A 13,127-nucleotide genomic window follows, 5' to 3' on the forward strand; every position below is an offset into this window, starting at 1 on the left:
ACCCAGAAAAATGTACTGTTTCCATTGGACACTCACTGAAGGCTGTTGGAACAGGCATTGAGAGTCTTTATTAGGATTCACATGCCCCAGACATATCTGGTACCATGAAATTATAGTTTCCTACAAGTTTTCTAAAAGCCTTTTGTTGATATCTTTTTAATAGATTTTCATTCCTACCACTCTTGAAGACTGAAAAGTCATTTTGCAGTATTTGGTAATTGCAGTACAAATTAAACACAGAGACATAAAGTTACATTCTGTAATGTACGGCTATGGCTCTCATTTTTCTATCTGGACAAAAAAACTGTGGATTGAATTTCAGGAAGTTGAAGAGATTTTTTTACTTTGTGTATAGAAAAATTCATCTTTGAAGCTATTTTAAGATTTTTTAAAAAATAACAACCCCATTCAAAAGCATGACAAACACTGAAATGCAACATAAGCAGCAGCTTGACTACAGGCTGGCTAAAGGCTGGCCAGCCACCAGTACAAGGAGTTCCATTTCATTCTTCTATTTTCAGAAAAGAAACAATTCCATTGTATGTTTGTCTACAATTCTGTCACTCAGATCCCAGAAAAATAATAGCAGGCATCAGAAATAAATATGCTGATTTATACAGGTTTTGCATGGAACATTGGGCTGAGGAATAGATTTCAGATTTCCTGATGGGATGGTGTTGAATGATGCAGATTTAATTTTATCACTGATTTCCAGGCAGCTTAACCACAAATTGAATCATGCTCCTATTGAGCCTAAAAGTGAATGACTATTAAAAAAATGCAGCTCTTACTTACAGCTAAAAGTTTGTCTCCAATCTGAAGTTTGCCATCTTTATGTGCTGCCCCACCTTCGATGATTTTGGTTACATAAATGCTGTTGTCCCCAGGTATATGCTGATTTCCTACACCACCAGCAATACTGAAACCAAGACCTGCTTGAAGATAAAGGCATTATTCAAGAAACCTTTTTTGCAATCATTGGATTTAAATTCCTACATAAATAATAACACTCCTTATGTAACATGAATATATACAATCAGGGTCTGGCTGAAGTAATTCTGATGCCTTTTCAAGTTAACTCCATAATTTTCTTGAAAATAAAGCTCTAGAAAAGATATAACACATAGACAACTCTGAAAACGAAAAGCTAGATCATTTACTTCATGCTTTGTGAAGTATGGGCAGAGCAGAACTGTAAGCATCATCATGCATCTATATATTTATAGTCATATTGCCCAGTAATTAATTTCCCTAAATTATTTTTAATCTCTCAAACATCCTTACTAGGTAATCCAATTAAGTATTTCACTCCAATTTCAATGTACTTAAAAATTACTAGATACAACCAGAAACATTTTTCATAATTTAAAAGAAAACTTGGCATTTTACAAGAACAGTTTCAATTCTATCCTTATGAAACAGATACTTTAGATTTCCAACGTACCTTTGGGGCCTTTCACAAGTTTGATTTCCACTATTTTTTCTGTGACTGGTTTTCTCCTTTTGACATATAATCGTACAATGGATCCTGCTTCTTTCAGTGCCTCCACGGCTTTGCTGTGTGTCACATCCCGAACATCCACCTCGTTTACTCGCAGGATACAATCATTGACCCTGGAGACAGCAACAGTCATGCTCAGCTGCTGTGTTACAGCAAAGTGCACACATCAGGAGCCTAATATTGTACCTATAATACACTAACATACATGTTAAGGCATTAAAACACAGAGATTTATCTCCAAAGTTCTACTCATTCAAGACAACGCTCTGAAATTAATTATTAGTGCTTAAAAATAAACCAAGGATCACTGGGAAATATTTAAGAAGAATATTTAATTCATGGCTGAAGAGGGCACCTTATTATATGTACCTTATTTTGACAATGCTTTTAACAGATGTCTGCAAAAATTACCTTTTGTTTACAGCTATAAAACAGAATCTAAAAAACCAAAACCTAGAAGGCACACAATGCAAATATACTAGTTTGAAGCCATGATATGAACAAGTCAATCTTGCTTTTCACAAGCAGTTTAAGTGCTGGCCTTCCAGTCCATTTAACACGCTGCTGCAGTAACTCTGAGCCCTCATTACACTAAGTGCAATGCCTGGCCCACCTGTCACCATGTCCTGCCAGATGTACCTCTGACAATGGCCAACAAGCTAAAATGAAGCCTTGAACTAAGCTCATTAGGACTAAAACCCATAATACAGCAGGTATTTGCACATGAAATGATGGGCCAAGTTCTTGGCAACACAAGAGGAAACAAAATAGTCCTACAAACAATGTGGACGGCTATCTTTGAAAAATTAGGACACTGAATTATTACCAAGCATAAAAAAGGGTTGTTAATAAACTCAACTACCTTGTGGATCAGAAAATCCACATATGGAAAACCAAGAGCTACCTTTTTCTTGAATTAAGGACTATGAAACATATGGCATAATAAATTTATACCACAGAATAGAAAAATTTCACTTAATTTTCCTAAACTGTAGATATTATTAGTTTGGGAGACACAAATTGATCCACTCAAACATTTGTCATTATTTACTAAACACTTCCATAAAGAAAACCTATTTAACATTTAATGCAGGAGGATAAAACTATTAAAAGTAACAGAAAATTTTCTATTCACTTTTTAAAATACAGTAACAGCACTTAGTAACCCAAGACAGAAATCCATCCTACCGTAATCTTCCATCCTGTGCAGCTGCACCTCCAGCTATAATTTTTGTAATGAAAATACTGGCATCATCCCCAATATGTGGGTTATCTGTACCACCTGCAATGCTAAAGCCAAGTCCTGAATTTCCCTAAAGATAGAAAAGGAAAAATATTTATTGGGGAAATGGTATTCTGGTGTATTTGATACACTATAGAACCGAATCTACATCATTTTCACTGAAAACAAAAATATTTAAAGAAAAATTAAGCAGTATGCTACATATATAACTTATTTATATGAAAATAAGTATAATTACAACTTATATACATGTAAGGAGAACATAAGTCACTGTATAACTGTGACAGTTCCAGCCCCACAGCTTTCTCACTGAACTTGATAAATTACATAAAATCTTCTATCTCTAAAGTGCTAGATATTTCAGATTACTCATACAAATATTTGCTCCTCATTAAATTATTAGTGACACATTTTTCCCAGAAAAAAAGCCTTTAAAATAGCTTGTGCCCCACCTCTAATATAGTCTCACAGATGCAGAGATTCAGACTGACATTTTTCTCTTCGAGGATTACTTGCCCTTACCATCAATTGCAAGAGCTCTTCACCCTCTCAGTAACCACCAGAACTGCACAGGTATAAAACAATTTCTTTCTGTCTTTTTCTGTCTTTTTGTTAACAGTACACCTCAAGTGAACTGAGCTAGATCTCAACGTAGAAAACCTAACAAAGAAATGCATGTGACAAGTTGTCACTTGTAATCTCAATATAAACTTAATAGTATGTAAATAAAAGCCTATGAGAAAAATAGCAGGAGATTAAATCAGAATCGGTGTTGTTAGTCTCTACAAGCCTAGGTAGCAACATTAAATGCAGGATGACTTAGAAGAGATCATTCCCCCATTTTACTCTCAATCGACACGGATATTAATAAAACTTTCAATTCCTGCTTAGCAACTGAATATACTTTTTTTTAAATAAGGGTAAATAATCTACCTAAAATAAAAAGATTAAGAATTAGTTTGGATTGACATTTTTCATATTAAAGTATCATAAATTCCATTTCAAACAGAGTACAGAGGACATTTAGCATGTTACCCTTTCAAGAGTAATTTCTTCATACTCGTAATCTGCATCAGTGCCATTGACCTATTAAAAAAAAGAGAAATGAGACTCAAAGAGAATCCTACACTTTCCACAACCCATTTTGCTTGGTTGGAACTTCACTCCCATCAAATCTCAGCTGATTCAAAGTGACCACTGGGCTCAGAGGGGACATGTGATTTCCACACCACTCTGTATTTATGAATCAGACAATCTTTTTGTACGAGTTTAAAAGGCGCCTGTTCAGAGAGCAGACTGTTCCACACAACTACTGTAGGGCACAGGCCCTCTGTTTCTGACTGCCAGAAAGAAAAAATGCTCTGGAGATCCTCAGATGTTCCTCAGGCTATACAGCAACTTGAAACTGCGAACAAAGAAAGAGAATGTGGGATAGAGAAGAATTGTAAGGAAGAACAGAGCAGCATTTTCCTCTTATTGTTCCACACTGAGCAGAGAAAAATCAAAGATGGATGCTTTATATCATCTTCTCATGAGAAATAGGCAAGACCCTTCTAAAGCAATATTTAACAACTGTTTATACTACTATTTATCATGTCACATACATAATAAAGTTCGGCAATTTAAAATAGGGACAAAAAGAGTAAAAGAGTTTAGAAAAATACTTTATAAAGCTTGATGATAAACTGAAATCCTAAAAAGAAGCCTTGTTAGAAAGGATACCCACATTCTTTGCTACCTACAGAATAAGGAAAGAATCAAATACCAGAAGGAAAAAAAAATCAAAACTAACCAAAATCAATTAAATAACAAATTCTCAATCATATTTATATATTCAAGAGTAAGTTTTTTTCCAAGATACCTTGGAACTCAAATTCTTTCCTCCACAGTTACCTACAGCAGCTACAGACAACTCCATATTCCTAGCCTTTTAGACTGAAATACTTAACAAGGTAAAATACAGCATTTATAGTAGTACTTTACAAAGGACCTTGTCTACTCTTAAGGTATAGAATATCTGGAAAGACTTCTGTAGTCTTAACACACTAAAGATAAAAAAACATATATAGAAGAAAGCATTTTAAAATCTGATCATTTCCTAGGAGAGACTTTAAAAAGGGAATTTAATTCACCCCAAATAAAATTAAGATCAAGCTACTTCCTTCCTCCTATGTTTACTGAACATATTTAAATGCTCCAAAAGCTGGCAATGCCATGACTTCTACAGGCTGTCTAATATCAAGCTCTTTTATCCCTCACTCCCTAATTATATTCCCCTGACAATAGAAGCCATATCCATTCCACACATAACAGATTATCATCTTTGCAAAGTACCTCAAAAATGATTATGTCCTTAGCAGTTTGTTCAGTGGAAAAGATACAGTGGTTTTAACACATGATATTTCTCTATTAAAAAGGGATGAGGTCCTGACCTTCTGAATCCATGAAACTGGATCTACTGCTACACCAACACAAAAGAAGCCACTGTGATCAAGAAGTTTTGATGGTAGCTTAGTCCTTGAGCTATTATCTACAGGAATGACAACATGTGCTAACTGAAGCAGTCATCCAGCATTACAGTACCTGCAAAAGGGTCATGATGATTGATCAGTGTGCAGTGCTCTTTTCTTTTCTTTTTTATTAAATAAATAACAAGGATGATTAATCATTTCCCTATCCATTGCCATTACACAAAACAAAGCTGATCCTAATATATTTAAGCAGTCTCTTATTTCCATGTACAAAGGTCTTTAATCCAATTTAAAATATCTTCTACATAAACAGGAGTAAACAAAAACCTCCATCATTTTATCTTCTCCTTTAGCTTAGTCCTATACTCTCTCTTTTTTTGAAAAATTACCTTTGAATTTATTCATCTAACAAACCAAACATTAGCAGAGACAGCAAGAATGTATCACATGATAAAAATCACTGACCCAGTCTATCTTTTCCAAGTTTTAAAGGGATCTCACACCCACTAAGCTAAGCTTTATTTCCAGGGCCTTCCCCTAGATAGAAGACTTTATAAGTAAATGTTGTAATTATTCCTGACAAATGAACAGCTCAGCCTCCACATAACTACACTTATTACCTTAATATTTCAAACAGAACCAACTCATTTTTATGAATATTTATAGCACTAAAACCTTAAGTATAGCCACTGCATGAAGAAATGTTTTTATGAGAAGTGCAACAGAAATGGCACATTAAATATTAAAGTATCTGCCTGCACAGTTGAAGAAAACAGATTGTTCTCTGAACACTGAACCTCTGGGATCTCAGTTGTGTTTTGCACTGCCATACACTGGAACACAGAAAAATTTCCACCTGAAATCTGCAACATTTTTTTTCATGAAACAACTATTTAAGGAGTTTAAATAACCATCATGAGAGCTGACAAAATCAAGCACCATCAGAGAGAAATAACAGGTCTTTTTAAACAGCAACAACAAGTGTACCCAACTACATTCATAAAACATGATTTAAAGTTAGAATTGAAAGCAAGTGTAGACTTACATATGTTGAAGTCTCCAAAGAATCTGTATTCACCAGCACTGGAGGGGGATTTGCCTTTAAAAATGAAACATAAAAAAAATGAACAGCATAAGAAAATGCACTATTGATAATTTTACAGCATTTAACTTGCTGGCTTTCTCAAAGTTCTGTTAAAAGGCAGCCTGACCTTGAGAATCTCAAAACTGACCTTCTAAAACACTCGTTACTATCCTGGACAAATTGCTTCCCTGCCATAAACCCACACTGTTAGGGAAGTCTGAGATCATATTTAATATCTAAGTTCTGACATTTATTACCTTGTTTTTCAAAAGAAAACCTGAGTCATGCTACCATTTGACATGATGCCAGCTGCCCCAGTACTTGTGGTATGATATGCAGAGGTTGTTTTACCACTCAGTATCTCAAAACCAATTTTCAGTGGATTCGATTTCCCTTTCTTCCCATCAGGAGCAGTGAACCACCCCCTTCAAAAACTGCTAAATGGAAACCTGCAGAAATGCAACTTAGGCAAGAAAGGACCTACAGAACTGACTTGCAAAAGCAAACCCACAGCAGGCATTCATTTACCCCACAGCAGCACGAGCTTCCATCAGAAAATTGTTAAGAATTAACAAGCATAAGCAGCCAGAGATTATTGTCACAGAAAGCTGAAATAATATTAACATTTTTACAAGCCAGGAACCAGTAGAGTAAGTTTACAGTTTTGATCTCATACACTGAGAATTTTTCTGTGAAAAATGTGGTTTCAACAAAAACAAAATCCATAGGATCTGATGGCATTTTTCTGAAATGTTTCCAAATAAACAGATTTCCCAATTATCCATCAACTATCTGCCTTTAAAATAGGCAGCATCTAGCCTGCTCTAGGAAACAAACAGTGTCCAGATATATTCCAGACTCCAAATACTGTGAATTATTAAGTTCAATGGCACTAAACAAAGTTAATCTCCTTACTGCTTTAATGAATCTGAGGGGGTTTTTAATATGTATAAAAATACATTATCTTTGAAATTATGACATTCCTTTTTTTAATCTCCTAGGTGAGTGTGTGTGTGCGTGTAAATAAATTTAGGGATAGTTTAATAGGCTGCAAAAGAAGCCAGCATTAAGCTCATGCAAAGGTAAAGTTAAGACCTGCAAAAACATGACAATTGCATTAACCTATTCATATTCTGCCTTTTTGTTTCATTACTATGACAGCAACATACTTCTGAAGAATTTATGATTTTTAAAAGCTCCTAAACCTAGGAAGTGATGACTCAGAAGTGCCTTTGAAAAGGCTGAGATGAATAATCTCCCATCATCAGACAGGAGCCATCAATCTGCTATCAAGTGTCACAAATTAAGCCTGTGTGATTTAATAAGTACTAAAATCAGGTGGGACTTACACACGTTAACAAAGCAGACAATTAAAAGTAAGAGGAAACAAAAAGGATGACACATATGACTGTCAATATGCAATCAAAAGCTTTTCTCACCCAGCAGCTCTCTCAATAGAAGCATTGGCACATTTCATGCAGTAAAGACATTAAGCACTAGTTATTAATGTCACAATAAAAATCTCTGTCAAAACAACACTATCCTTCACAACCATTTTTTGCCACTAAGTTAAATTTCCTTTTCTGCTTCTTATTCAAGTGCAGGTTCTATTAAAATAGGAGTAAATTAAAATTAAGATCCTGTACTAAAAATCCCAACCTATTATTCATCACCATAATTTATTGTTAAGGTTACAATAAATACAACCATATGTTTTAATAAAAACATATGTTTTTATGGTTTTACTCAGAAGAAAGCAAGGTTGAACTGCTCACTCATGTTCTTTTCACTCCATTTTGGAATGTATTTTTATTTAATATTAGGATTCTGTAACATCCAATTATATTCAACATCAGTGCTAGTGAAAGCTGGTTCCCCATGATTTTTATTTTTGAGGCAGACAAGTGTTCTTATTTTCATGTTCAAAAAAAAAAGACAACTAAAAGCAAAGTTGCTGTTAGTAGGTGAGCTTTGGCAAACAGTATGTTTGATATACAAATCAGCTAACCAATGTAAAACCCCTTCTGTAAGTTAAGTTATTGTTCCTAACACTCCTATATTTTATCAAGCAGCAGCCATTTACCAAATTTACCATCTTTTTCAATGATGAATAAAAAAAGCTTTGCCAGGCTTTGCCACCTCAAATCTTGATGTGGGCAGAATCCCTCTATTAGAAGGGAGTATTTCTAAAACTAATCAAATTTCCTGTCTTCCTGGTGGAAGAAGTACAGGTGAGAGATTCAAATAAACACACATCTACTGCAAACTGCACTATAAAACAGGCAACTGCAAAAAGTTTTGCTAATTATGGGTTATGCAAAAAAAATAAAAACTCAGCAAAGACAAAGATTACCACCTGTTGCAAGTTAGTCAAGTAGCCTGAAAGTGAAAATTAAGAAAAAAAATACTGACTTCCATACTACAAAAATTTTCAGGTAATATTCTGGATAGCTTAACTTCCTTTTAAAGTTCATAAACATCTGTCATCAAACAGTTCCAAAAATTAATCAATCTTTTCAGAAGGGGTGGACTCATCATTTCAGATTTCTGCACTGAAAGTTACAAAAAACCAGAATGACAATCTATTTGCAGAAATGTAACTGCTGGCTAACTGGGTTGTTGCATGGCTTGCCATGCTGTGGTCACATATTCCAAATTACATGGGAAATACCAACATTAACTCATGTTACTGCCCTCACTTTTCTTGGGTTTGGTTTCTGTTTTGGGGGCTGTTTGGACATTATGGAACCTAAAAGATGAAGGCTCAGAAGGGAAACATTTTTCAAGTCAAATATGTTAGGAATGGCGAGGTAAAATATCTCCTTTGTATTCTAAATGTCCCCCAAAACAGTAATACCAATAAATGGGTGCAGAACATGAGAAACACCATGCAAGAGCAACCAAAGAAAGACATGTATTCAGAGGAGATGAGAAAACATTTTCTTTATAAACAAATCAAGCAATAATGCTTTAGTACAGATGCAATGGCCCTGAAGTTACTATATGAACACAAAATATCCCACTGGTCCTTTAATTCTTGTGGTTATTTTTTCTTTAGTTTTATCACAACTTACTAGTCACTTCTATATGAAAATATAAATATTTTAATGTACTAAAAGCTGTCATAAAATGAACAAAAGTTAGGGCGAAATGATAGGTATTTAACAGTTCACCTCAAAACTGAGTGCAGAGTAGCAAAAGGCATATTTCAGCAAAGCAACAAAACAAAAAATAAAAGTTGAACAAGTTTTATAAAACAAAACAAAACAGAATAAAAACCTGTGATATGGTGGATGGGATGGTCTCAGCAGGGACTGGTGGGACAGGGATCACAGGGACAATGGGAGAAGAGGAAGGAACAGCTTCTGTGGGCTAAAAATCACCAACAAAATGTCAAAAATAAGGAAAACTAGAAAAACAGTTTCAAACAAACAAGACTCAAATGTAGCAGCATAAACAACTATGAACTAGCACATACATGGATTTGGAGCCTAGCTGCAATGCAGAACAGCCCCTGTGAGGCAGATTGCTCATGGCACACATTCCCAGCACTGCACTGGTGCTGAGGAACCAGAGCAGCTGGACGTGCCCAGGTGGGTCAGACCACACACCAAGGCACTCTCCCTGCAGCACTGAGACTTTGGGCTCCAACACAAAACCTGCTCAGGTCAATGAACAGACTCAGGCTTTCTGTGGGCTGGTTTCACAACAGAATCCCTTCACCAATATACAACAGAGTGCAAAAGCAGGAAAATAGGTTGAAGTTAATAGCACTCAACAAAGCTAATATTCCTCTTTGATAAAGAGGAAAAATCAGAAGTACTTTATGGTTTCTAAACTTAGCAAAAATCAAAGAAAACCTTTTAGTCAAATGGGTGGAAGGTGCTAAAACAGCTTCAATTTATCTCTCACAGATCTTCACAGAGGTTTACCAAACATCTGCAGACTAGGACAATTTTGGTCTTAAGAATCTTCATTAAAATAATAACCAGGGAATCTAGTGACAATTAAGCTGCAAAGGAATAAGATTCCAAACAACATTTTGAGCAAAACATTGATTCAAATGTCTTTGAGATGTTCACATACTGTTTGTCAACAAGCTGTCAGCAACACAAACTGCTGGCAACTATCGTCAACATTACAAGCTGAACAGCAGATCAAAGCTCTTGCAATTTAGATGTTCCAAGACATTCTTGTGATCATTAAAAATAATGAAGCATAATGACAAAAGAAACTACTAAATCCCAAAAGTGAACAAAAACCCCAGAACATAAGAGTATTAAACATTTTAAAAGTTTGAGATACCTTAAAATACAAAGCAGCATACATCAACAGCAGCCACCAAATTAAAGAGTAATAGTAATCAATATTATTTGCATTAAGAGTCCAAGAACAGCAACACATATTAAATTTACATATGGTATTTCTACAGGGGTTTTTCAGCTCAAAGTCAATCCTTCCAAAATGAAAGCTGCTGAAAAACATTCCAATTACTAAAAGATGCAAGAACAAAATGTGTTTGGTATCTTGAGAGTTAATCCTAATGTCATTAAAGCATTCTTTCATCTACAGACTAAAGCACAATATTTCAAATGTTTAAAAAGAAGAAGGTAGGGGAGAATCTAAATTGGTCTGGAAAACATTAATATGGCTTTTGCAAAGGATGCAGGAAATGCTCAGTGCAATAAACCTGTGGCTCCTGAAAGAACAACCCAGGCTTCAGATGACAAATCAAAGTAAACAGCTCAAGCACCAATTTGGCCCTACCCATGCAAAATATGAGATACCCCTTTAAGTCTGCCTTGTTCCAAAGTAAGTAGTTTTTTGTGTTTAACCCACACACAGTAAGTCCTTCAGTGAGGAAATACCAATATGTAGGTAAATCAGAGCACCATACACATCCTCAAGGAGACCAACTAAGCCAGAAAATTCTGTAAAATTCAGCAAATTCTGTTCTTAGGAAAAAACAAAAAGATACACTTTGGAGGGCAAAAATGAAGTAAACTAAACTTTCAAGAAATTACTGTAAACCCCCATATTGTATAAAGTACAGCAGTCTTCACTGGAAAACACGAGAACAAGTACTCCTTTGCCAATCTGATTTCAATAATTGTTACTTTGATTTCTAGCAATAAAATACAAAAGAAAAGTTGGTAAGACAGCCATTAGAAACAGCAGGGCTAAAACTACAGAAAGAAAAGAATGCAACATACCTCCGACAGTTTGCACAAAAACGCACATCTCCAAACACACATTGCAACACCTACCTTCCCTAAAGAGCAATTGGAGCAGGAGCCATCAGACACCCAACCACTAGCAGCTTTTACTTTTGCTGTGCTTTTTGTAGGGCTCTTTTTTACACTGTCCCGCAGGTTTGTGAATTTCCCTCTGTGTTTGGCAGCCGCTGGCAGCGTGCAGGAGCTGAAAGGGGCGCGAGCGGCCGGAGCCCGCGGCGGGTGCCGCAGCAGCTGCCGTGCCTGCACAGGAGCAGCTTCGTGTATCTCCAGTCTCGGGCTCCTCATTGCATCCGCGCGCTTCAGCGTTCCCATCTCACCACCATGAGCACTCATCAAAGTCAAACACTGAGAGTCTTTTTTGATAAAAAAAATCCAACCAAAAAAACCCCAAAAAAAACAACCCAAATGGAAAAACCAAACCGCCAAATACCCAGCCAAAAACACCCAGCCAAACTATGGAGGGAAAATAAATGAAAATATTTCTTCCTGAGGAAGTTAAAAATACGTTTTCTAGATTGTGGTCATAGGAAGAAGCCCTACATGCTCTGCATTAGCTAGGTCTGCATGTTGTGTGCTCTCTCACTCTATTTAAAGAGCACCATTGAACCACCACACACCAGTCAATTAGCTGGGCACAAATAATCAATGCAATGCACAAAATATTGAATAGAGGGCAAAAGTCATCTGACTATTATAAAGAAGCTCCAAAGGTTATTTCTCCCAAAACCTTCTACAATCCCTTAATTTTTCTCCATTTTACCACTTCAAAACTTTTCCAAGGCTTACATCCACAAATTTTTTAATCCTTCTGCTGTTCTGAATGCTTCTTGGGGCAGAAAATTAATGAATTTACAAGCAGTTGATGATGGAAAGTATATGAATTGTGAGTGGGCAGATACATTGTAGAAGATTTCAACATTAAAATGTCAAAGAAAATAAATTTTTAATACCATAACAAGAATTACTTTGTTGTTAACAACTTCAAGAGTTGTATTTCCTTGAAATGCAGCAGCACCACGAAACCACAACTTTCAGGCACACACTGTTTTAATTTTTTTTATTAAATTTAAGATATTTAAATGAACATTTAAATGAATATTTAAATGAGGTTTTTATTATTCATTCAATTTTTAATGCTAAGGATGCATGATCTCTATACTACATTTTTATTCCAATATTCAAAGTAAAAAAAGCTCCAAAATTAATCCTTCCCTCATTTCCCCCAAAAAGCAAAAAAAAGAGAAAACAGCATGATTTAATCACGTTGTTGAATATTTAACTTTACCAGCCTATTTTAAATTCTATCAAAGGGGAAGGGTCAAAGATCATTTCCCAGCATCTATATGAAAACTGACAGCTTAATACACCTATATTCCCAGCCTTACACAGGAAAGAAGTGGGCTCAAATCAATGGCCACAGTGTTCTCAGCAGGCACCCACAGCCAGCACTGGCACAGCGTGCAGCACCTTCTCTTGCCTGGTGGGTCTGTTCTAGGAACATGCTGTGGATCTGAATTTGTGGTGCTGGGTATGATGAGAATGAAGGATACCAGCCCATAGGAAACAACTTGATTAGGTCAGCTGTACTGTA

At 35.7% G+C, this 13,127-nt stretch overlaps 1 protein-coding gene across 22 annotated transcripts in view; it reads right to left on the minus strand.

The window, feature by feature from the left end:
• The window catches only part of DLG1 (discs large MAGUK scaffold protein 1), a 140,415-nt gene that overhangs the window by 44,543 nt on the left and 82,745 nt on the right, over positions 1-13,127 (minus strand). For 13 of the 22 annotated variants that reach the window (XM_064721543.1, XM_064721539.1, XM_064721538.1 and 10 more), the window contains 6 exons: positions 9,579-9,671; positions 6,261-6,314; positions 3,780-3,830; positions 2,690-2,814; positions 1,445-1,614; positions 796-932 (listed from right to left, as the gene is read on the minus strand). In XM_064721543.1, the coding sequence (XP_064577613.1) occupies positions 796-932; positions 1,445-1,614; positions 2,690-2,814; positions 3,780-3,830; positions 6,261-6,314; positions 9,579-9,671 (630 nt within the window). The remainder of the gene's footprint in view (positions 1-795; positions 933-1,444; positions 1,615-2,689; positions 2,815-3,779; positions 3,831-6,260; positions 6,315-9,578; positions 9,672-13,127) is intronic. The other 9 variants (XM_064721546.1, XM_064721544.1, XM_064721542.1 and 6 more) reach the window with 1 other exon arrangement.

The sequence above is a fragment of the Zonotrichia leucophrys genome, chromosome 9 (genome assembly GCF_028769735.1).
Source record: "Zonotrichia leucophrys gambelii isolate GWCS_2022_RI chromosome 9, RI_Zleu_2.0, whole genome shotgun sequence".
Lineage (NCBI taxonomy): Eukaryota > Metazoa > Chordata > Aves > Passeriformes > Passerellidae > Zonotrichia > Zonotrichia leucophrys.